This window comes from Perca flavescens, chromosome 14 (genome assembly GCF_004354835.1).
Source record: "Perca flavescens isolate YP-PL-M2 chromosome 14, PFLA_1.0, whole genome shotgun sequence".
In the NCBI taxonomy this organism is placed as follows: domain Eukaryota; kingdom Metazoa; phylum Chordata; class Actinopteri; order Perciformes; family Percidae; genus Perca; species Perca flavescens.
Window position 1 is genome coordinate 7,639,197 of NC_041344.1, and position 26,077 is coordinate 7,665,273.

Genomic DNA, 26,077 nt, shown 5'->3' on the forward strand with positions numbered 1-26,077 from the left:
TTTATTTTGAAAAACATCATATGTGTAATCCAAGGCACAAGTCAATCGGGACCAGAAAATAAAAGTTTGTCTTTCGCCATTGACCACCATTTTTTTCCCGAACCAAACGGAAGGGGCGGGACTTCAGCTCTTTATAGAACCTGAGCATGTGTGTGTATTTTAGGCCTGTGTGTAGTGTGTTCTAACAGACAGAGTGTACATTGTATAATGTAGAGAGTATAAATTATTAAATGGGATTTAAAAAAAAGATTATTATAAATAAATTATTACAAAATGTAATAAAAAAAAAATAAATGACTACAAAAAAAAATCCCCTTTTACCTCTGCATTTGGTTTATTTGGTCGGTCGATGGAGGTTAGTCCCAGGGACCTTTCTTAACGTGTCTTGAGAAAGGTCCCTGGGACCGAGAATGCAGAGGTGGAAAGAGAAAGGGAATCTTCTTTCTTTTTGAAATGGATCTTTGGGGGAAGACATTCCCTGCACCACAAAGGAGACAAAGCACGTGGTGTGTTCATGTTACCTTCTACTCATCTTGTACAGATCTTATTTTGCAAACATTACTCCAGCAGGAGTTGACAGACATCACGCTCTAAATGGTGTCTGTCCCATTCTACCTGTCTGTCCCTCCCTCCAGCAACATTCCCACTTCCTCAAACCCGTTCTTCACGGTTGTCTACCTGTCCACCAGATGCCCTCTGACTTTTACTCCTGTCCCAGTCCCCTTACTCCCACATCCAGCCACTCCCTTCTGCCCTGCAATAACCCCTTTCCCTCCAGTCACTCCTCACACTCACCCGTGGCCGTGTTGTGTCAGTGCTGGTGGTTAAATGCGTTATTATTCCAATTCTTAATAATATCAGACAACTAATTCAGCCCTTTTTTTTTATTCCTTTTTTATTGGTGTTTCAAAATGTAATGTTCATTTTGGTCCTGTGTAGCTCTGGGACACACCTATAATTTATTTTCCCCATGTACTTCAACATGATAAGTCTATTTGTGATAACTGGATCGTATTGAATACGTCATATTCACGTATTCATGTCTGTATTAAAACAAGATGAAAGTTGCTTCTCTTTTGTCACGTTTCATCTCCAGGTAAGATCACATTTTAAATCTTTATTTCACTTTTCACTCAGCTCAGCATTTTGTTTCCTTGTAGATCAAACACACTTGTTCACACTCATTTAGTTTCTCTTTTACCTCTGAATACAGTACATCATATTCCCCATGAGGGTGATGATAATGTTTTTATATTTATACTAAATGTATGACCCATGTTTGTCCTGCAGTGAAACGCTCACTGAAGCTTTCCGTAACTTCATCTTCTGGAGTCCCAAACATGTCGGTGCTCGTGGCTGCTGCAGTGATTGATGAACTTCTGATGGGTTACTGCGACAGCAACAAAAAGATAATCGAACCAAAACAGGACTGGGTGAAAACAATCTTCACCAGTTGGAGTGGTACACTCTGTTTTGAACCAAACAACATAAACAGGGGCATAGCACAAAGTTCTGGGCCCTGTAGAAAGGCATTTTCTATGGGCCCCCCCCACATCCACCGCTATTCATTCTAGCATATTTTTGGGCCCTCCTCACGTGAGGGTTCGGGTACTCCGTCCCCTTTTCCCCCCAGTCTGATGCTCCTGAACATACAAGCCAAAATGGATCACTTCAAACAGCACTTCAACCAAAGTGGAGGTACAGTATTTATGCATGTTACATTTAACTTTTACTGCTAAACTGTAGAATGACCTAAACTCATTCCCACCCTGAGACAACAACATTTTAAACATCAGTAGTCAAAATATCTTTACAAAAACACTCATACATGGGAGAGGAACTACAAGACATTTCCTCTGTCTCTCAGGTGTCCACATTTTCCAGATGACTGGCTGTGAGTGGGACTTTAACACTGGAGAGGTTAATGATTTACATCGGAACAGAGACTCTCCCTCCTTGAAGAAAAATCACAGAAGACAAAACAGCTGAACCAGCTCGGTCCTCAGACACGTATTTATCAAAACAAGATGAAAAAGTTCCTGTTGTTGCTTGTCTTCTGTCACGTCTCATCTCCAGGTAAGATCACATTTTAAATCTTTACTTTCTTCTACACAGAAACTTTAGTTTCTGGAACACAGCTGGAGTTTAGTTTCACTTTAACTTCAACTCCAGACTATCATGTTTTAGATGAACTGAATCATACTGCCATCAAATTTCTGATAAAATAATGATATGCGTATATTTATACTGAATGTATAAAACTTGTTTGTCCTGCAGTGAAACACTCACTCAAGTTTTTCATCACTGCATCTTCTGGAGTCCCAAACTTCCCAGAGCATGTGACTGCTGCAGTGGTGGATGGAGTTCTGATCGGTTGCTGCGACACCAAGAAAAAGATACTAGAACCCAAACAGGACTGGATGAAAACAATTTTAGAAAACAATCCTCAGCAGTTGGAGTTTTACACTCAAAGATGTTTTGAGGTTGATCCAAACTTCTTCAAAGCTACAATGGATAACTTCAAGCAGCGCTTCAACCAAAGTGGAGGTACAGTATTTATGCATGTTACATTTAACTTTTACTGCTAAACTGTAAAGTGACCTAAACTCATATTTCCCACCCTGAGATAATGAAATTCTAAACATCAATTGTCAAAATATCTTCACAATAACATAAACAGGAAGAGGAAATACAAGACATGTCCTTCATTGACCTGTCAGATAATGTGATTGAGGGCCTTATCATCTGTCTGGACAGGTTGGATTTCAGGAATCCAAATGTTTTGTTTGCCATCTGAAGCTTTGTGTTGCTGCATAACGCTTAAAAAGTGAAATAACTAAGATTTGATATTACATGTTGGGAAATTGGAAACCTGTCTAGGCTTTTTTTCATCATGTACAGAATAAATATTCTGTTACAGTATTTCCTCTATGTTGATTTGAAGGAAACACTGTGTTAACAAAGTAAACTTTCAATACACAAAATCAGACTAATGAAATGCAGCTTCCTTTCTGAGATGGTAATCCAAGAAGTAGAAAATGATGCAATAATTATAAGTTGTTGGTCAATTGAACCTGGGACTGCATCCAAGGCTGCAGATGTTAGCTAGCACCAGTTGTATGATAACAGAACACAAGGAGGAGAGAGATCAGGTCCTCAGCTGGACACCAAGCAGGGATGGTTCATTTCATGTTCCACATCTGAAACCCTAAACTATGGACTGACCCACACTAGTGTCACTTTGCATGCATGTATGTGGGGAGAACAAGTATTATGTACAAGTATGTTAGTTTTTCTTTAAGAAGCCCTCCTGTTCTCCACTCATTACCTGTATTAACTGCACCTGTTTGAACTCGTTACCTGTATAAAAGACACCTGTCCACACACTCAAACAGACTCCAACCTCTCCACAATGGCCAAGACCAGAGAGCTGTGTAAGGACATCAGGGATCAAATTGTAGACCTGCACAAGGCTGGGATGGGCTACAGGACAATAGGCAAGCAGCTTGGTGAGAAGACAACAACTGTTGGCGCAATTATTAGAAAATGGAAGAAGTTCAAGATGACGGTCAATCTCCCTCGGTCTGTCTGGGGCTCCATGCAAGATCTCACCTTGTGGGGCATCAATGATCATGAGGAAGGTGAGGGATCAGCCCAGAACTACACGGCAGGACCTGGTCAATGACCTGAAGAGAGCTGGGACCACAGTGTCAAAGAAAACCATCAGTAACACACTACGCCGTCATGGATTAAAATCCTGCAGTGCACACAAAGTCCTCCTGCTCAAGCCAGCGCATGTCCAGGCCCGTCTGAAGTTTGCCAGTGACCATCTGGATGATCCAGAGGAGGAATGGGAGAAGGTCATGTGGTCTGATGAGACAAAAATAGAGCTTTTTGGTCTAAACTCCACTCGCCGCGTTTGGAGGAAGAAGAAGGATGAGTACAACCCCAAGAACAACATCCCAACCGTGAAGCATGGAGGTGGAAACCTTATTCTTTGGGGATGCTTTTCTGCAAAGGGGCAGGACGATTGCACTGTACTGAGGGGAGGATGGATGGGGCCATACATCGCGAGATCTTGGCCAACAACCTCCTTCCCTCAGTAAGAGCATTGAAGATGGGTCGTGGCTGGGTCTTCCAGCATGACAACGACCTGAAAAACACAGCAAGGGCAACTAAGCAGGACTAAGAAGCATCTCAAGGTCCTGGAGTGGCCTAGCCAGTCTCCAGACCTGAACCCAGTAGAAAATCTTTGGAGGGAGCCTGAAAGTCCGTATTGCCCAGCGACAGCCCCGAAACCTGAAGGATCTGGAGAAGCAAAATCCCTGCTGCAGTGTGTGCAAACCTGGTCAAGAACTACAGGAAACGTATGATCTCTGTAATTGCAAACAAAGATTTCTGTACCAAATATTAAGTTCTGCTTTTCTGATGTATCAAATATGTCATGCAATAAAATGCAAATTAATTACTTAAAAATCATACAATGTGATTTTCTGGATTTTTGTTTTAGATTCCGTCACTCAGTTGAGTACCTATGATAAAAAATTACAGACTTCTACATGCTTTGTAAGTGGGAAAACCTGCAAAATCGGCAGTTCTCCCCACTGTATATATAACAGTTGGATGTGAACAGCATGCACACTTTTTTTCATGCCATCATCAGTCATCTGGGAATTTACAGAGTAGTTACTATTTAAACTGTGAAATAGAAATGGGGTTCCATCACACATAGCAACCTCTCCTTCGAACACCACGCTAATCAAATCAGCAGAACTACCTATTGTGGGAGTATTGTTATGTTTTCTTTTTTTGTTGTGTTGCTTTATATGATACTTTTAATTACTGTAAAGTGTCTAAGTACTGTCAAAAGCACTCTATACATGAAATGTATTATTATTATTCATAATTACAGTCTCTGTCTCTCAGGTGTCCACATTCTCCAGAGGATGGCTGGCTGTGAGTGGGACGATGAGACTGGAGAGGTCAATGGTTTTAATCAGTATGGTTATAATGGAGAAGACATCCTAGCATTAGACCTGAAGACATCGACATGGATCGCTGCAAAACCACAGGCTGTCATCACCAAACAAAGATGGGATGCTGACAAATCTAGAATAAAATACAATGAGATTCACCTCACTGAGATGTATCCTGAGTGGTTGAAGATGTATTTGAACTACGGCAAGAGCTCTCTGCTCAGAAAAGGTAGAATCACATTTCCTGATGTAGTTTCACGTTCATACAGTCAGCTCAGACTGAACTGCCATTTTATTATCACTCCAATCAGTCTGACATCACCTTCTTTTTGGCTGTTTTCTGTGGTGGTAAGATTTGATCTAGCCCTCCTCAATCAGTAGAGACTGACAAGTTAGTGCTCTGACATTACTTTCTATCAATAGCCAATGATAGCCAGCGCACAGTTAGCATACGGTGAGTAAGTTTAACTGCATTGACAGGTGGTCTGTCAGTTGGTCCGTTTGTCCTTCAGCTTGTTACAGACTGACTGGATGGCTGTAAAATATTGTACATACTGTATATTCAACAACAAACTCAGCTCAGACTGAACTGTCATTGTATTATCACTCCAATCAGTCTGACATAACCTTCCATCAAATCTGAGACTGTGATAGCCAGTGCATAGTTGGTGAGTGTCAATGTTTTAAAGTAGAAATACCCTTAACACTTTTGCTTTGCTGTAGACTATAAAAAATGTCAGATCCTTCTTTTGTGACTGCAGTGAGTTTCTTTAGTGGTGGTGGTGTCTGTCAATATAGGCCTACAAATGATATGGAGGTTGTGTAACTGATGAGTTGTTATGGAACACTGTCATATGTTTTTATAGCTCTCAGGATTGTTTAAGGGTTCAACTGTTGACTGTGATAATTGTATGTTAATGTTTTAACAGGTGTTAAACAGGTGTGGTTTACTTCATAGGCTGTGTACTACTTATCTTATGAACATACACATTTCTCTCTCTCTCTCTCTCTCTCTCTCTCTCTCTCTCTCTCTCTCTCTCTCTCCCAGATCTTCCCTCAGTGTCTCTCCTCCAGAAGTCTCCCTCCTCTCTAGTCAGCTGCCACGCTACAGGTTTCTACCCTGACAGAGCCATGATGTTCTGGAGGAAAGATGGAGAGGAGCTTCATGAGGACGTGGACCTCGGAGAGATCCTCCCCAACCACGATGGATCCTTCCAGATGAGTGTTGACCTGGACCTTTCATCAGTCCCAGCTGAAGACTGGAGGAGGTACGACTGTGTGTTTCATCTCTCTGGTGTGAAGGACGACATCATCACCAAACTGGACAAAGCAGAGATCAGGACCAACAGAGGTGAGACTTCTATCAGAGACAGAAAGATGTATTGTTGTCCTGAAGTTCATGATTTATTGATTTGTCACCTTTCTGATGCTGTGTGTAAGCCTACTGTTTGATATCTGTGGCCATACTACCACATACACACAAAAAAGCCTGAACTACCAGTTAGCCGGCTAGCTCCGTCAGCCTTTATTTCAGAGACACATTTCTACAGTTGACTGCTGTCTTAAGACTTGTCTTGATTACAAACTCTACCATTTCACAGAGCAGTTAACAGCTAACCAACAGCTTCCTCCATGTTTTACTCTGTTCCTGCGAGTGTCAGCACTATCATGATGGTTCGGCCAACAGGTACAAATATATGTCGCTCACCAAAGTCAGGCTCTACACAAAAGTGTGTTTTGTATTAGCTTTTGTCTTTTGGTTTATTATGGAATAAGTCAGTCATGTTTTAGTTTTTAAACCAATGCACTCCACCTGTTACAGGACAAACCAACATGTAATTGGTTCATAAGTAATGTGTGTACAGTAGAGTCCGGATCAGGCCAAATTTTTCATTTGCATGTCAGACAGACATCTTCAATAACTAAAACAATAACACAACGTTAACTTTACACATCAACAGTAAAACGATGCTAACTAGCAGGCTACCGTTAGCCATTTCAGCATCACATCAGACCGACCACTGTGCTAACGTTACTATCCTCCTCACCAACGTAGCTTTGTGGACTTTTGACTACTAATAACCAAGTGAAAGATAAATCATTCATGGTAATTATGTTACCTGTTGAGAGGAAATGTGGCTACGTCTGCATCGTTCTTCAGATCTTTAAAATCCTGCAGCCACGCCACCTCTGAAAAGCCTCTCCAATATTCACCGGAGTTTTGGAAAACTTTTCTGCAGCTCATGCGCGGGGAGGGGTGAGGGGAGAACGCTATATATGCGTGTACGTGCCTGAGCAGTGATTGACAGGCAGATAGACCACCCCTGTGACCCTGATTGGAGAAAATCGACCGGAACGGTGGAATTTTGCCAATGGCACTACAGGCTGTAGGAGGTGCCAGAGGAGTTGTCTTTTTACATAATTCATGTAGTTCTACTGGAACATAGGGTCAGTTTCAGCAAATATGACAGAAAGTTAGTTTTATAAGACTTACCTACTGCATCTTTAAGCCATAGAAAAGTATTGCTAGGCATACGAAAATGAATATCCTGCTTTATCTACAGCCAGGATGTTAAGTGATGGAACATTTGAAAGCTTGTATGCCTATAGCCTAGCCTAAAACACTGACCACACCACACTGTTTAAGGTAAAAACAAATTCATTTTATTAGCCTCTTATTTCATTATTTGTCCTCTTTAGCATAGTTACAGTTCATGGTCCTCTGACGTCTGACTGGTTTGTCGTCCAGTCCATCCTGCCCGGTCTGATGCATAGCGCAGCAACTGTTGCACAGGCTGGGCAAAAGTAAATTGGGTGACGGCGGCTGTCCCCATCTGCTGTGTAAGAGCATCTAAAACAGAAAATACAAGCACAATGCAAAAAATTTGCCTTTAAGTAAAACAGAACGCCCACATATACACACTTGGAAACAAATTCACTAGGCCTAGTATTTTTCAATGATCGGATATAAGGCAATTTGTCCAGTGTTGTAAGCTAGCCTATCATGTTTTCCCTACATTAAAATCACTTTTCAAAACTGAAGGTTACCTTTTTACTTGCTTCAGTCCCTCCGGCAGGTGATCTCTTTTCTTCCCTCTCCGCCTGGCATTTTCCTCTCTACAAACACATTACAACACAATTAGAGCAACAAATACTGTCACATCCTTGGCAAACATCAGTTCAAAATGGATTTTCAGTCTAAGACTAGCGCTAGCTAACGTTAGCTAGCATTAGCTAACATGACCAAATTCAGCAAAATCCAAAAGCTATAATGCAACTACAAATGGAAATTCAGTCGTATCCAATAATTTCCTTGCCAAAACATTTCCAACTTCACCTGTACCATATTCCAAGACTGTTACTGCTAGCTAACGCTAGTGAATGTTAGCTAATGCTAACGCTAGCTAACATTAGCTATTTTTAAAAGTTGTCTGATGCAGAATCCAAAAGCATGATGGACACTAACCATCATGTTAACGAGTAACAGTATTTGATTTAGTACAATTCATTCATATCGAACATTACATATTAAGCAAGCTTACCTGATCGTTTCGCCCCAAGAGTCCAGAAATGAGATGTGTCCGGTGCAGTATGTTGGTCTACCACCCGATGATCTCCCGGTCAACTATATATCAGTGCATTTTCAATCATGTTTCCCGGTCAACTATATATCAATGCTTTTTCAATCATATTTCACTGTCAAATATATATCAATGCAATTTCAATCATATTTCCACACACACTGAGCTCTCTTAAAGGAGCCGCAGCACCATTTTACAACAAATGCCTTATCACGCTGATGTGATCGAGCCCGACCCGAACCCGACCATAATTTCTAAATATCTGTCCGAACCCGGCCCGGCCGTAGGGTCCCGTCGGACTCGGTTCCTGTATCTATGCCATAGTGCACAGGTGTTAATAATAGATAGATCTGTTCAATACTTCTTTGTCTATATGGTTGTAAACATTGTTGTTTTTTGTTCAACAGAGAAGCCTGACGCGACCATTCTCATCGCTGCTGGAGTGGCTGTTCTTGCTGCTGTCCTCGCCGCTGTCACTGGATTCATTTTTTACAAAAAGAAGAAAAGTGAGATACTAAAGAACTAAAAGATTTTCTCTTAAAGTTAAAACAAACTACTGTAGAGCAACCAACAGAGACTGTAGCATGATGATGATGATGATGATAAATATAATAGGTGAAGAGTAGAAGGGTAAAATATACTTATTTAACGTTAGTAAGAATGATTTAATAGAGGGGATCAGATTCAGTGGGAAAAGGTGACAAATGTTCATTATCATTTATGTTATAGCTTTAGTGCGTAACTTTTTGATATTAATGAACGTCCGTTACATTCAAGCCATTTCAAATGAGTTACTACAAAGATAATTAAGACTATCAGCTCCACACAACTCTCTCTGGATATCTCAGTATAACTATGCTCAGAAGATTGTGTCGTCCGGTGACTTTCCCGCATAGAAACTCAAGTGAAGATAATGACCTCTCAATCATCATGTTTTTTTTTAATCCTCCGTGTCCTCCTTGGCTACTAGCAACTGCGTGGAGGAGGGGTGGGGGGGGGATCGATCACGGAAGGCTTGTATCATGTGCATGTGCAGACAGTGTTGTTGTCATTACTTAGAATTTCTCATGGGGGGGGTGACAGAAACTAGGGACTATAGCTTTAATTTCCAACTGTGACAACTGAAATGATTTGTCTTCTCTTCTTGTTTCAGCCAAACTCCCTCAACCATGTGAGTAGAACTTGTTTTTATTCTATTGTATCTGGTCTGACATGCTGTTACCAGGATGGGTTACTGCAAAACAGACTTGAGGAAAGACATGGAGATTATAAATTAGTAAATTATTTTCTCACTCAGGGATTTCTCTGCTAACAGAGAGACCAATGACTGTTTGACATGACCTGGAATTACTGTAGATGGGAGTACTAAATAACATGGTGTACTAGAAATTAGGGATGCACTGAATCCATATTTTTTGGGTTCGGCCGAATATCGAATCCACTGGTTAACACAAGGTTTTAGCTGTGACTGTCCTTCCTTCGCCGTAACTGAAGTTGCTGCATTTTGGCTGCTGTCTGGAGATTCCTTCATGCTCAACTCGTATTCTTTCAGAAGTTTCATACCAAATGTTTTAACAGCGGCGATGTTGTGTATTGTTTAGGGTCCTTCCACCACGAGACAAATCGGCATTGCAAATTGAACATGTAGCTCGACTTGAATCGTCTTCTTTTGACTGAAAGTACTGCCAAAAAACACTTTCTGCTCACGAGTTCCATTTTCACTTTCACCTCAAAAGCAAACAAGTTTGTACCAAAGTGCTTCACAAAGATGAAAACATATGTATAGAAGCATATATTAAAAGCTCTTGGGGTTGGAGGCTGCTGGTTGCTAATGTCACATTCAAGTTGTTGAGTCAGCTCATTGATTGTGACAGATGGAGCATGTCTCTTGGTTCTGGATCAAACATCAGATGCTAAACCTGTTTCAGAGGCTGGAAATCCTGAACACCTTTTGGTGGATCTGCAGAGTTCATCTGAACGACCAGCCTCTGGACAGGCTGCATCATCCTCTGGTTATTAAAGGCAGATCAGTAACAGTGGCTTTTTCCTTACAGCTCCTCACAACAGCTCTGAGCTCTCTGAGAAACTGAATCCAGAGACCTGATTTACAACCACATCCTGCACTGGTAAAGCAGTAAACTCTTCACATCTCCAGTTAAACAACAACTGAAATGATAAGCTTCTACAACAAACCTTTATATTAAAGCCCCTAAAAAACTTGCTTTCAAATCTTGAGTATAACTATAACATGAAATAATCATGAAGCCACAAAAGAAAAATGTTTTAAATTTCTTTATTAGGAGTTGACAAAATGTTGAGCACGTCGCTATGTGGAATTGAAAATCTTTTTTTATATTTAAATCTTAAATCTCAGACTATACTAATATTGCACTATTCCTTCCCTCTTCAATTGTTATTGTATAATTATTGTAAATTTGTAAATTCTTTTGTATTGTTATATTTTTTTATTTTTTTTTATTTCTTATTGTCCTTTCTGTTTTTATTCTTTATATGTTAAGTGAGTGTTGTACTTTAAGAGCAAAGATTAACCAGAGTCAAATTCCTTGTCTACGCAAACGTGGCCAATGAAGCTGATTCTGATTATGATGAAGGATATGTTTGTGTGTGTGATTAATATCCTTTCTGTATTATAGGTTTATATACTCAAACATTCAGTTCATATGCTCACTATATACAGTGGGGGAAATAAGTATTTGACCCCTTGCTGATTTTGCAGGTTTGCCCACTTACAAAGAATGCAAAAATCTACAATTTTAATCATATGTACATTCTAACAGTGAAAGACAGAATCCCAAAGAAAATTCCAGAAAATCACATCATATGAATTTATTAAAATTGATAACCATCTGATGAGGAAAAACAAGTATTTGACCCCCTGGACAAACACCATGTTAATATTTTGTAGAAAAGCCATTATTGGCCAGCACAGATGTCAAACGGTTTTTATAGTTGGTGACAAGGTTTGTGCACATTTCGGCAGGGATGTTGGCCCACTCCTCCCTGCAGACAGCCTCCAAATCATTCAGGTTCCGAGGTTGTCGCCTGGCAACTCGAATTTTAAGCTCCCTCCAAAGATTTTCAATCGGATTCAGGTCTGGAGACTGGCTAGGCCACTCCAGAACCTTGATGTGCTTCTTCTTCAGCCACTCTTTTGTTGCTTTGGCGGTGTGCTTAGGGTCGTTGTCGTGCTGAAACACCCATCCTCGACCCATCTTCAGCTCTCTCACTGAGGGAAGGAGATGTCGGTCCAGAATTCCACGATACATGGCCCCGTCCATCCTCCCCTCAATACGATGGAGTTGTCCCGTCCCCTTGGCTGAAAAGCACCCCCAAAGCATGATGTTGCCACCACCATGCTTGACGGTGGGGATGGTGTTCTTTGGGTTGTACTCGGTGTTCTTTGCCCTCCAAACACGACGAGTTGAGTGGAGGCCAAAAGTTCTATTTTGGTCTCATCTGACCACATCACCTTCTTCCAGGCCTCTTCTGAGTCGTCCAGGTGGTGAATGGCGAACTTCATGCGGGCCTGTACATGTTTCTTCTTGAGCAGGGGGACCTTGCGTGCGCTGCAGGATTTCAATCCATGACGGCGTAGTGTGTTACCAAACCGTTTCTTTTTGTAACTGTGGTCCCAGCTGCCTTCAGTTGATTCATCAGTTCCCCCTTGTGGTTTTGGGATGATTCCTCACCGTTCGCATGATCAGGGACACCCCACGAGGCAAGATCTTGTGTGGAGGCCCAGACCGAGGGAGGTTGGCGGTGGTGTGGTGCTTCTTCCATTTCCTGATAACTGCACCAACAGTTGATCTTTTCTCTCCAAGTTGCTTTCTGATTCTCTTGTAGCCCATCCCAGCCTTGTGCAGATCAACAATCTTGTCCCTGATGTCCGTAGAAAGCTCTTTGGTCTTGCCCATGGTGGTGATGTTGGATGCTGGTTATTTGGGTGTTGACAGGTGTCTTTTATACAGGTAACGAGGTGAGGCAGGTGTATTTGATGTAGATAATTGGTTCGGATTGGGGCTGTGTCTTAAAGAAAGACTAACTGGCTTGTAGGAGCCAGAATACTTGCTGTTTGTCCAGGGGGTCAAATACTTGTTTTTCCTCATCAGATGGTTATCAATTTTAATAAATTCATATGATGTGATTTTCTGGAATTTTCTTTGGGATTCTGTCTTTCACTGTTAGAATGTACATATGATTACAATTGTAGATTTTTGCATTCTTTGTAAGTGGGCAAACCTGCAAAATCAGCAAGGGGTCAAATACTTATTTCCCCTACTGTAACTCTATTTGTACTCTATCTAGATATGCATATGGTTTGGGTCTTATAGATAAACTACTATAACCTGTTTGGAACCATCTCAATGAAGTAGGGGTAAATAAAATGTCCTCTCTGGTGTTTGACAACTTGACAGAAACATCCTGATTATTTAGTTTAATTAAAAGAAAAATGTTGTGTAAATATTCTGATTATATATTTCTTTTAAAGTGTGGTTTTTGTCTTTAAGAATCTCAGCCAACACTCAGCATGTCAGATGCCTTTGATATTCTCATATTTTGTATTTTTATTTTAGAATCATTAATGTCAAATAAAATTACTCTTACATTAAAAATGCATCAATACGATTTTAAACTTTATTAGTCAAACTAAAGGCAGAAGTCAGAAGCTGTTTTCTGGACTCCCTGTCTGATCTTTCAGTCCACTAAACCTTTGTTCCTTATCCTGTGACTTTCTGACGAGTCCTATCACTTCATATCTTAATGTTCGGTAAAACAAGTTTTGTTAATGCATATTTATGATGCAAAATAGTTTCAAATATTGATGTGACGGGAACTTTATTAGAGTTCTGGATCCTCTTTTAATCTTAGCTGTAAAGAGACAGTAAGAAATACAAAGGAACCTGGATTTAGTGTTCATTTTATTTATTTGCTTTCATATTGTATGCAGTATGATTGGTCCCAAATTTAAACTTTTCAGCCATAATGATAATCAATGCATTAGTGTAGTTCCAGCTGTTTCCTGTAACTAGTTTGGGACTCCAGAAGAAGCAGTGAAGAAAGCCTGATGGAGTGTCTCACTGTCAGACACACAGGTTTTAGTAGATCATTCTGTTAGATAACTGGTTGTTAATTCCTTAAGCAGTAAAAGAGTTTATCAAAGCCCTGTTCCTATTTTAAGGATTATTCAATTATGTGTCTTAAACAATGAACATGATGGGGCCAGTTTCCAATAACTCTCACTCACAGGGCACACCTCATGAAGGTATTCCTGAAAAAGCTCTTACTTCCTCATTTCACACCTCACCTCACAACACAAGATATGTATGTGTATGTATACAGATATGAATAAGTGAAGAATGAAGTTGTTTGTATATAACTAAAGGACAAAGTAGAAAGGAGGAAAGATGGAGAGGAGCTTCATGAGGACGTGGACCTCGGAGAGATCCTCCCCAACCACGATGGATCCTTCCAGATGAGTGTTGACCTGGACCTTTCATCAGTCCCAGCTGAAGACTGGAGGAGGTACGACTGTGTGTTTCATCTCTCTGGTGTGGAGGACGACATCGTCACCAAACTGGACAAAGCAGAGATCCGGACCAACAGAGGTGAGAACAAGATCAGAAGTGATCAAATCTTTTTGTTACCTCTGAGAGGACGTTTACCCACCATCGAGGTCACCGAGGTCCGGACCTTGGAACCAAAGGCCTCTGATAAAAGTTGTTAAATATTCACAGTGTGTTTTTGTTTGTTTACTTAGCAGACTTTTTCATAAATGGTGTAGCAGTTTTCTATGAAATTTGGTGGACAGACCATAAACGTAGAAAGAACTTAATAAAATAATTAGTGTGTATAGTGCCACACAGCGATATTTTAAAGACACAGAAGTGACTCCTGAAACATCAGTCAAAAGGACGAGGTAACAACTGAAATTAGTGACTGAATTAAACCACAACTTTGTGTATTTTTTTTATTTTCTTGCTTGAAACATTCTGAGTGACTCAAACCCTTTGCCTCTTTTTGTCTTTTCCTCCAGTCCTCCTCAGAACAGTGATTACATTTCTCTGATTTAACACCACCCTTCACATCCTTGTCTCTGCCATGTGCCAACGTGTCTATCATTCATTAGTTACCATATTGATGTCAGATTTTTGTGATACAGCATATTGTATCAGTATTGATTTCAAAGTATAAAACTGTTTGTAGTGCAGTACGGGATAACTAGGGTTTGCCAGAGTCAGATCACAGACTGTGAAATGTGACACAAGAAACATGACACGAGATACTCGATCGGGAAGATGTTATTATGCAATAACCCCACCAAAAGATGTTGAATACTTTATTTATATGTCTATTATTTATATTCATAGTGATGTTTTTTTGCTTTCTTTTGAGCGACAACAAAGTCCGACCTTTGAAATTGTAAATACTGTTTTTATTCTGCTTAATAAACACAGATACTAAGTTAAAATCAGCCATCTGTGCTTGTTTGACTGTATTTTCTCACTGCAGGCCACTTATTGAGTGGATGACCCTTTCAGGGGCCAAGTCAAAAGGTTTACTAACTGCTATGGCATGGATTGCAATGTAAAAAGTAAAAGTTTTTAACTTATTATTAGTAGTAGTATATTAGCTTTATTACATTTATTATATATCACTCATATGTTTCTCTTCAATTTATTTTATTTCCTTTTTAAATATTTATTGATGTACCTTTTCCTTTTCCCAAATTGTTGATATTGAACAAGGTCATTTTTATTTTTTATCTTTTAAATAGTCCACTTGGTTACTGTCATTGTCAAAGATTAGCCTATGTATATTTAAACAATGTTTAAAGTCCATTACATTTCGTAAAAACACAAAATATATCAGCCTATAGCCCATTACACCCAACCAGGTGTGTGTCTCAATAACTTCCCCCTAGAGGGCAGCATCAACCTAAAAACTGAACCAACATTTGCTGTAGAGAAGCAAGATGTCAGTGAGTTCACACCAGCATTTTCAGAGCATGAAGGAGAGAGTGTGTTCATGAAGAAAATTCTCATTTAAATTGCAGACTACTAGACTACATATCTGCTAGTCTGATTGTAGCCAGGTGGAACTGATGTTGTGGAGCTGTGGTCTTCCTGGACCTCTAATTTATTCCACTGTCAGTAATTATCCTAATATGCAGCACCTGTAGGCTCAGTGCTTGGTTGGGAGCAGCATGCTGAGTGGAGTTACCTGCGGCCAGCTGACTGTGACCCCGGATGTTGTTTCTTCATTGTGACTACTTTTGGTGGAAGATCATGTTGTGGCTTCCTGTCGGTTGTGTAGGTTGGTGCTTTTTCATTCCTTTTGTAGCTTTTGTATTTGTGTTGTAGCGTTTGATTTTTTGTTGAACCGTCTCAACCACACTTCAGACATCGTCACCAAACTGGACAAAGCAGAGATCAGGACCAACAGAGGTGAGAATGATGTCAGAATGTAATTAAAGGGACTAGTAATTAACTAGTAAAAAAGCTAGTAATCCATCTTCAGAAACAAATCCTAATAATCAATTAAATTATTTAATCAAACCAATGCAAGAATCACTGGTCGCATCATATGAGTCTAACAAGATTATTAGATTTTCTTAGAGTTATAGAAACCATATTGTTTTAACACACCCACACATATCAGGATTTTAAGTTACTTTTTTGTTCTTATTAATTTTTGTGCATTGCTGTCTGACAAATGAAGAGTCGATCTTTCAAATCCAACACTATCATTTTACAGACACACACTTTAAGGCTAATCAGCTATTATCTTAATAGTTCACAGCAACAAACCCACATGTATGTATGAATACCACATCAACCGATGGATGTAGTTCTATTCTAACCTGATTTATCTGTACAGGTCTTAATTCTTATTTTTCTACAACAGAGAAGCCCAGTCACATGATCGTCCCCATCACTGCTGCAGTGGTTGTTCTTGTTCTTGTTCTCGTTCTCATCGCTGCCGCTGGATTCATCGTTTACAAAAGAAATAAAGGTGAGAGAGACAAATAGAAAAATCATCTGCTCAATTGACTTTGGATTTTTCAGTAGTTTGATTTAAATGTTTGAGTTGATGCTTTGATCCAGATTGCGTTTGAATTAAATTGAAACAAGCATCAGTTCCCTGAATCCAACAATTTAAAGCAGGATGGATGGATTTATTTCAGTTTGAGTGAGTAGAAGAGAGGATCATACATTAATTTGGGGAAAGGTGACGAAAGATATTCTGGCATTTCCAACTGTAACTGAAATTATCTTGTTTTGATTTCAGCCAAATGTCCTTGATCTTGTAAGTAAAATTTACTTTTATTCTTTGTCAACGATCTGACACACTTTGTTGTAGATTAAAATGGTTTCACATTATTGTGCTGATTATCTTATATAAGACTGTTTCCTGCATTTACTGTTTATAAAGGTTCAGAAGAGGATGAATGCTTTACACAGTTTCTCACTAACAGTGTTTCTGACCTTACAGGTCCTGACAGCAGCTCTGAGAGAGACCTGACTCAAAAAAAAAAGTCAACTTTGATACAGTAGGTGTCATGTTATATAGCTTTACAGAACTAAACCGACCGAAAGACTTCCTGCAACAAAAGGGATGTTGCAGTTAGAATGCATGTTTGAGATTGTAAATGTTAAATATAATTTTATTTTTACATGTATAATTTATATTAAGTCTAAAAGAAATGTAAGAATATTTATAGTTTATAATTTATTTTGTACTGATACAATGTGTTTCCTGTGTTTTTAAATGTTTTAATTATTTATTTTTTAACAATACTTCACAGCTTTAGAATAACTTGATGAAAACCGGTTTCTGTAAACACTGAATATGAGGCTCTAAATCACCTCTGATGATGGATTATTGGATGTACAGTATATATTATCTGGTGAGACAGGTCAAGGGACGCAACTCATGAAAAGTTTTTCCTAATGGCTAACTGTTATCGGTAAGACTAGTGGAACCAGAGAGACAGTGATGTTTGTTGCACTACTCAGCGATCCATGGCATTCACATAAAGTTGAATCTTTATTTGATTTGATCTTTCATGAAGGTGCCCATCAAACCAGTTTGGGCCAGCCACTGTAGTTTAACCTGAGTGGATACAAGTTAGATAAGCAGCAGAGAATGGCTCTCTGCTTGTGTGAGTGATGGATTTAAAGGCAGCTTAAAACCACTTTCAGACAGGGTTAGAGAATGTCGCTTGTCAGAGGGCTCACTACGACACAGTCAACTGCAGGACCTAATAGATATTATCATCTAACTTTTAGCACGTTTTACTGTGTATAGTTAAGCATGAATTCATGTTAAGATCTCCGCGAACGATCACCTTATTGTGGTGGAGAGGTTTGGGTTGTCTGAAGCTTGGTGCTCCTGGTAGGGTCTCCCATGGCAAAGTGGTCTCAGGTGAGGGGCCAGACAAAGACTGGTTCAAAAACCCTATGATTCAACGAGGAAGAGGTAGTTACCCTGCCCAGAGGAAGCCTGGGGCCCCCGTTGGAGCCAGCCCCAGATGGAGGGCTCATCAGCAAGCGCCTGGTGGCCGGGTTTGCCACGGAGCCCGATCAAGATCTAATGAAATGCTTTATTTTGGTGCTGGTGTTTTGCTTTTCAATAAAGTCCCCAATTTTGAGTTTACCTTGATATACCATATGTCACTATAGTTGCAGTAACGTTTAAATGGAACATTCAGTATTCTCACAGAGGAGTTGGATGAGAAGCTCAATATCAGTGTCACCTCTGAGCAGAGTTAGCCCCCAGACAAGGTTAGCTTAGCTTAGCATGAACACTGGAAATGGGATGAAAACAGCTCTCCAATAGCTCTGTACAAGATGCCTTCTAGCAACTTCAACCATGGCCGAGGTAATAAAATAAAATGAAACATTGTGGCTTTTAGAGAAACCCTGTAATGCCATATATTCTTATTAGGCTATGATGCTAATACAGGAGAAAAAAAAAGAAATCTGAGGCTCAGCAGTTGGTGAGTGGCAAGGAGGAAACCAAATGTGTTGTGTGTTCGACATCCTTCACGTTGTTTCTTGTTTTTTCTTCTTTGGCTTCTATGCAGATGAAACAGTCCATTTCTGTTCTAACCTCCTGAGGAGACTAGCGTACCATGTGTTTATATGCTAACTGTTGTGCAATATTACTGTTGGATTCCACCTTGTCTTTGTTCATGTGCATTGATATTTAACTTGACATAGTGCATTGTAGTTATGCTATTGTACACCATTATAGGGTGGCTAAACATGCCAAATGACATTTGAGGTTATTGAGTGTTGCTAAGTAAGTGTTGAGTCATCGGCTCTCAGCTGCCATGCCCAATTAAAGCCACTGGATGTCACTGTCTATCCTTGTGTTAACGTGCCCCATAGTACTGTGGTCGTCTATGGGGCATATTGTGTATATTGTGTTGAAAGAGCTTTGACTTTAGTCTCGCATTGACAGACCTCTCTCCACAGTGCTGTAGAGTAACAGTCTGGTTACAACATACGTATATTCCTGGATAGGAGAAGAAATCGCTCTGGGTTGTTTGCATTTCTTTAAACCAATCACAATCGTCTTGGGTGGCACTAAGTTTTGGAAGCAGCAACGGTGGTTCTGAAGTAACTTGCTTTGGTGGACCACATGCATCCCAGAAAAGAAAACGCCGCATACCTCATTAATAAGAAATCAATCATTCCCAAAACGTCCCAGTGAGAGAGTAAATGTCGTAAACCTATTCTCTGTAAAACTTTAAAGTCATTACCCAAAAGAACCAAGCAGGTCTGCCTTGTTGCACGATCCAAATTTTCTTCGAAACTTGCCATGTTCAGTGTGTAGCTTGGTAGCTCGAAGATTGTTTTCCGTAGCGAACGGAGTTTGAGAACAGCAACACACAGAGAGCAGAAGGTGAGTTACAAAGCCTGATGTCTGACTTTATCCTGGAAATGTACTTCCATTGATCAGTCTACTTTGACGTAAACAATGTGCTCTTTAACAGCTATCTGGAGGAAATGTTTCCAACACATCTGGCCATGAAACATGTCCTAATTAGTTGGATTTCAAACATTTTAGCCTACATCATCTGATCAGAGATCTAGGTTTAATTTTCTTATTTGGAATCTGGGCTGGGGTGAAAGTACAGTCCTCAACGGTCCAATATACAAAGTGAAAATGTCAATTCATATCGTCCTCTTTAAGATGCACCTTTATTTTGAAATTCCCACTTTATATATATATATATATATATATATATATATATATATATATATATATATATATATATATATATATATATCAATTTTTTTTATTAATAGTTTGTTTTCAATTTAAATATCTAGAAGAGCTTCATAATGAAATTGTCAGATCATATTTTAGTTGCTTTCTGTGAGTTGATATAAATCAAAGTGATTGTGTTGAATAGGTTGATGGTATCGTCTGGTATTGGTCGCAGGCCCCTGAATTGAATCAGATCAACATTGTATCGTGGCAGATTTTGTGATGTCAGTAAATATTGTATCGTCCAAATAATCGATATATAGTATCATAAAATGTGATTTATGCCCCTAGTATCAGACTTAATAATGTCTTTCTAAAGTACAACGCCATGTTTCTCAATTATTCTCCTCTCTTCTTATCCCACTAATGTGCCGGTCACAACGTTTAACTGCAAAACTTTACAAACTGTCAAACCAAATGAAAAATGTCCTGAAACACCAGTGATGATGTCAGAGTCACGTGGTATTCTTCATTTGGCACAATTTGTTGGATCACAGGCGTGAAACAAGTTTCCCAACTTTTGTATCCTCCGCCCATCTCTCATCAGAACAGACACTCCCTCTTCAAAGAAAAAAACACAGAATACAGAACAGAACCAGCTCGGTCCTCAGACACGTCTTTATCAAAACAAGATGAAAAAGTTCCTGTTGTTGCTTCTCTTCTGTCACGTCTCATCTCCAGGTAAGATCACATTTTAAATCTTTACTTTACTTTGAACTCAGCTCTGTGTTTAGTTTCTGTGGAGCTCTGGAACACAGCTGGAGTTTAGTTTCACTTTAACTTCACCTCAAGACTATCATGTTTTAAGTAACTGAATCATATTAATTGGGCCATCATATTTATGATAAAATAATGATATGTGTCTATTTATACTGAATCTATAAACCTTTTCTGTCCCTCAGTGAAACACTCACTCAAGTTTTTCTTCATGGCATCTTCTGGAGTCCCAAACTTGTCCGAGTTTGTGGGTGCTGCAGCGGTGGATGAAGTTCTGGTGGCTTACTGCGACACCAACAAAAAGATAGTAGAACCAAAACAGGACTGGGTGAAAACATTTTTTGAAAACAATCCTCAGCATCGGGAAAGGTACACTGCAGAGTGTTTTGAGAGGCTGCCTAACTTATTCAAAGCCTGGATTAATGACATGAAGCAGTGCTTAAACCAAACTGGAGGTAATATTTCACTATTTACTGCTAAACTGTTGTACATCTTAATTATATATTAAAGTGACCCAAACTCATTTCCACTTTGAGATAATGAAATTCAAAACCTCAATACATACAGTAGTCAAAATATCTTCACATACACAGGAAGAGGAAAATCAAGACATCCTTTATTTCGTTCATTGACCTGTCAAATAACGAGACTGAGGGCTCTAACATCTGTCTGTATGATTCTTAAAATAACTAAGATGTAATACTGGAATATTTGGGATTAACTTTACCAGCCTGTCTAGGCTTAACATTTTCGTCATGTAAAGAATAAATATTCTGTTAACAAAGAAAACTTTAATCGTTCAAAATCAGACTAATAAATTCAAAGTTTTTATTAGTAATTAAATATGAAATAAGATTTTTGTAACCCGTAATATTTGTGGTCAAACATCTGAGACAATGAGCTTTTAGATCAGGGGAAACCCGGCTGTTTCCCATCATGCACTGGAGTTTTGCAGTCGGTGGAGAGCAACTAACTGACTCTAAAAACTGCAGCTGACCCATTTTGTCCTGTTGTTGTAATGCAAGAAGTAAAAGTTGTGCAATAACGATGAGGCAGTGACACTATTATTATTGTTAGTAGTAGTGGTAGTTGTCGTCATCGTTGTATTATTATTATTATTATAATTCCAGTCTCTGTCTCTCAGGTGTCCACATTCTCCAGAGGATGGAAGGCTGTGAGTGGGACGATGAGACTGGAGAGGTCAATGGTTTTAATCAGTTTGGTTATAATGGAGAAGACTTCATAGCATTCGACCTGAAGACATCGACATGGATCGCTCCGAAACCACAAGCTGTCATCACCAAACATAGATGGGATGCTGAGATATCTAGAATAAAATACATTGAGATTCTCCTCACTGAGATGTATCTTCAATGGCTGAAGATGTATTTGGACTACGGCAAGAGCTCTCTGCTGATAAAAGGTAGAAACACATTTCCTGATGTAGTTTCACGTTTGTACAGTCAGCTCAAACTGAACTGTCATTGTATTACCAGTCTGACATCACCTTCTTTTTGGCTGTTTTCTGTGGTGGTAAGATTTGATCTAGCCCTCCTCAATCAGTAGAGACTGACAAGTTAGAGTGCTCTGACATTACTTTCTATCAATAGCCAATGATAGCCAGTGCACAGTTAGCATACGGTGAGTAAGTTTAACTGCATTGACAGGTGGTCTGTCAGTTGGTCCGTTTGTCCTTCAGCTTGTTACAGACTGACTGGATGGCTGTAAAATACTGTACATATATTCAACAACATGAAGTCTGCTCAGACTGAACTGCCATTGTATTATCACTGTCAGTCTGACATCACATTCCATCAATTCTGAGACTGTAGCTATGTTTCCATCGACCTGTTTTTATCCGAATTAAGTGATATCGAATGAAAAATGCCTTATGGAAACAGTAAAATCCGATTGAATTTCATGAATATCGACTCAGAGAAAATACGTTCGGTCTCATCGGATTTTCTCTTGATCGATATACGGCTTATGCGATAAACGCTGATGGAAACGTTATTTGCCGAATAAATAATTAATTGCGATTAAGTTTTAGGTCATTTTATGGTTGCAACCCGCAATAAAACGAAGAAGAAGAAGTTTCAGTTAATTTCCGCCCAGTATTTCCGCTCTGTTTGCAAAACAAAAACAGATGTAAGTGGACAAACGAGGAGACGAGATATGAGATTTTTTAATTTAATCAATTTGATATACCAATTTAATCGCAAAACAGCATGTGACGTCATTACGCACAGGTTTTTACTCGCTTTAAAGCTGTTGGATGGAAACACACTTTCACCAGCTTTATTCGCATGCGTTTATTTACCGAACTTCAGATAATTCGATTGACAAGTGGATGGAAACTTAGCTTGTGATAGCCAGGGCATAGTGAGTGTCAGTGTTTCAAAGTAGAAATACCCTTTACACTTGTTGCTTTGCTGTAGACTATAAAGAAAATGTCAGATCCTTCTTTTGTGTCTGTAGTGAGTTTCTTTAGTGGTGGTGGTGTCTGTCAATATAGGCCTACAAACGATATGGAGGTCATGTAACTGATGAGTTGTTATGGAGCACTTTCATATGTTTTTATAGTTCACAATATTGTTTAAGGGTATAACTCTTGATGGTAATAGTCAATTTCATGATAATTTAAGAAAATAGGCTGTGTACTAATCTTATGAACTTATCTGGGTTACATTACACTTAAAGGTACCCTATGGAGGTTTTGAACACAAGTAGTTCTGGCTCTATTTTTTGAGTTGATTAGTGTGTATTCTCTCTCTTTGTGTCTGTCTGTCTGTGCAGATCTTCCCTCAGTGTCTCTCCTCCAGAAGTCTCCCTCCTCTCCAGTCAGCTGCCACGCTACAGGTTTCTACCCTGACAGAGCCATGATGTTCTGGAGGAAAGATGGAGAGGAGCTTCATGAGGACGTGGACCTCGGAGAGATCCTCCCCAACCACGATGGATCCTTCCAGATGAGTGTTGACCTGGACCTTTCATCAGTCCCAGCTGAAGACTGGAGGAGGTACGACTGTGTGTTTCATCTCTCTGGTGTGGAGGACGACATCATCACCAAACTGGACAAAGCAGAGATCAGGACCAACAGAGGTAAGACTGGAATAGGAAGTGAGGAAGGAAACACACATTTAGTTTACTCTAACAGTCCTGTAGTTGATTCATCTAATATTTTTATACCATTTTTAAATATTAAGGTTTCAAAATTACATTTAACAACAAAAATAAGACAAATATATATATTATACAGGATTGTGGTCTGGTTGATAAATGGATGTTCTTCTCTTCTAACCTGCTTCATCTGTTCAGGTTGGGACTATTTTTTGTTGTTTTCTGCTCAACAGAGAAGCCCACTAACATGACCATCCCCATCATGGCTGCAGTGGTTGTTCTGGCTCTCGTCCTCCTCGCTGTGATCGGAGTCCTAGTTTACAGAAAGAAGAAAGGTGAGACACTCAAACTTGTCCTGTTTGTAAGTGTGTTCCCTGTATACACTAAGATAGTGATTCCCAACCTGGGGTATGTGGACGGGACCTCTGCTGTTTCCAGGGGGTAGGTGGAAAGATTGTAGAGCTCTACTGCTGTAATTTATACATTTACAAATTATGATTTGATAAAAAAAGAATACATCCAGATATTAACATTAAGACAACAACACCACATGTTGCAATTAGATAAGAGAAAACTAGTTAGCAAGCTAGCACAGTTTAAAGTTTAAAACAGATATCTAAAAGTAATGGCTAAACACTTCAAATGATTAGTTATAAGTAATGTACTGGATACATGTTGGAAATAGTAAGCTAAAAGAAACGTTAGTGGATAAATGGTTGAAATATTCAGCTTCACTCTAAGAACTTAGTTACGGTCAACTAGCCAAAATGTATTCTGTGCATTAAATGTATACTGAACAGGCAACATCGCATTGTTTCAGATGATCTGTGATGCTGCCTGTATCTTCAGTAATGTAGAGGCTGAGTGGCCTGGGTCTGTCCATGACTCCTGAGTTTTTAGGTCCAGTATAATTTCCCAGTGACTATAGGCTCCTCTTGCAGACCCTCAGACAGCAGCACAGCAAGGATACAATCTTGCCCATGGAAGAACAAGGACCTGAATTGAGATGGCGTTTGGCCTTCTCAAGTCCTGTTTTCAGTCTCCACCACCTGAGGGTCGCCCCAGACAGGGCCTGTGACATCACTGTAGCCTGCACTGTCCTACATAATATTGCCTGTCTGAAGAAGGAAAGGGGTCCTGCACTGGCACCAGAGATGGAGTGGGACAATGCAGCTATATTCCCAGATGACATTAATGGTGACTGCTCAGAGACAAATACATTAATTATTTCAGATGACTGATTTCATTGTCTTGTCTTTCTCTAATAAAGGATAGTTTTGTTACTTCTTAATAGGCCTAATGTTTTTTTTATTAGATATTATAGTAGCTTACTTTGGTTTCATAACTTCTCAATTTTAGTCTCACATCACTGAACCAATAACTTTGCCTACATAATGTAGTGTTGTGTACATTCATCACACAGGGAACACCACAATGTTTCTTAATCTTTTTATTTTGGTGCTGTGATTTGTCAGCTTGGAGCTTGGAGAGAAAAAACCAAACCTGATTAATACATTGTTTTACAGATATGCTACAGTGTGGATTGAAGTCACTTACTACTTTTTCTAGTTTGTGTATCTCTAGATCCAGTTTCCTCAGTGTTTCCTTCTTAATTTTCCATACCAAGGTCCAGATCCTGGAGACTCCTTTTACTATGGTAGGCGACTCAAAAGACACTTTACAGTAAAACCAGCACATTTAGCACATGAAGAAAGCCGTGAACGTGCACTTATCCCAACTATCTACACCTGGCTTGACATAGTTTCTGTGATGGTTGGCTGTGAGTTTTTTTTCTAGTTCCTATTTTTCCACTGTCTGTTTCTCTGTTGGCCCTGCCTCTCTGGGTCTCCTGTGTTTCTCCCCCCCACCCCCCATTTGGGTCTGTTCTGACTGCCTCGTAACAGTTTCACCTTCTCATCCTGGCTCGGCAAACGTGCAACTGATTAAGCCGCAATGCAGATCACACTAAGTCAAGCTGCGCTTTTTCAGTTCTCCTGGATTTCTTCATTCTACTTTAGTGCAATAGCCCCCAGACCTCTGATCACTGCTGCACTGGTTGTTGTTGTGGTTGCTGCTGTTTTCATTGCTGCTATTGGATTTGCTGTTTCCAAAAAGAAGAAAGGTGAGAGACTCAAAGGAGCTGATGCTCTGTCCAGACTGTGAAACTTATGTAACTTGTATTTATTTTAGACGGATCTTTATTGCTCAGAGTAGGCCTACAATTGATATCTGTTTATAGCAGATATTCAGCAGTGTGCGTAAATGTTAAATAAACAGAGGATGAGAACAAAAGTAACTTTGACAAGTGAAATATTTATTTTCATTTCAGCCAATCGCCCTCAACCTGGTACAGTAAGTAGGCTACTGATCTGAACCTTGCTGTAG

At 39.6% G+C, this 26,077-nt stretch overlaps 3 protein-coding genes across 3 annotated transcripts in view; all 3 read left to right on the forward strand.

The window, feature by feature from the left end:
- The window catches only part of LOC114567960 (major histocompatibility complex class I-related gene protein-like), a 29,574-nt gene extending 14,704 nt beyond the window's left edge, over positions 1-14,870 (forward strand). Inside the window, exons 6-8 of the mRNA XM_028597264.1 lie at positions 14,337-14,409; positions 14,464-14,495; positions 14,613-14,870. Of these exons, the coding sequence (XP_028453065.1) occupies positions 14,337-14,409; positions 14,464-14,467 (77 nt within the window). The 3' untranslated portion in view covers positions 14,468-14,495; positions 14,613-14,870. The remainder of the gene's footprint in view (positions 1-14,336; positions 14,410-14,463; positions 14,496-14,612) is intronic.
- Positions 1-24,152, forward strand: part of LOC114567954 (uncharacterized) — a 90,282-nt gene extending 66,130 nt beyond the window's left edge. Inside the window, exons 11-16 of the mRNA XM_028597254.1 lie at positions 17,072-17,129; positions 20,406-20,539; positions 20,761-21,030; positions 21,720-21,998; positions 23,372-23,674; positions 23,926-24,152. Coding sequence (XP_028453055.1) covers positions 17,072-17,129; positions 20,406-20,539; positions 20,761-21,030; positions 21,720-21,998; positions 23,372-23,674; positions 23,926-24,137 — 1,256 coding nt within the window. The 3' untranslated portion in view covers positions 24,138-24,152. The remainder of the gene's footprint in view (positions 1-17,071; positions 17,130-20,405; positions 20,540-20,760; positions 21,031-21,719; positions 21,999-23,371; positions 23,675-23,925) is intronic.
- LOC114567972 (major histocompatibility complex class I-related gene protein-like) lies at positions 1,980-10,812 on the forward strand. Its single transcript, XM_028597285.1, has 7 exons — positions 1,980-2,076; positions 2,278-2,547; positions 4,927-5,205; positions 6,025-6,327; positions 8,965-9,063; positions 9,711-9,728; positions 10,612-10,812. Exons 1-7 carry the CDS (start codon positions 2,028-2,030, stop codon positions 10,659-10,661), a joined length of 1,068 nt encoding a protein of 355 aa, XP_028453086.1. The 5' UTR covers positions 1,980-2,027; the 3' UTR covers positions 10,662-10,812.
- Positions 24,153-26,077: the final 1,925 nt, after the last annotated feature.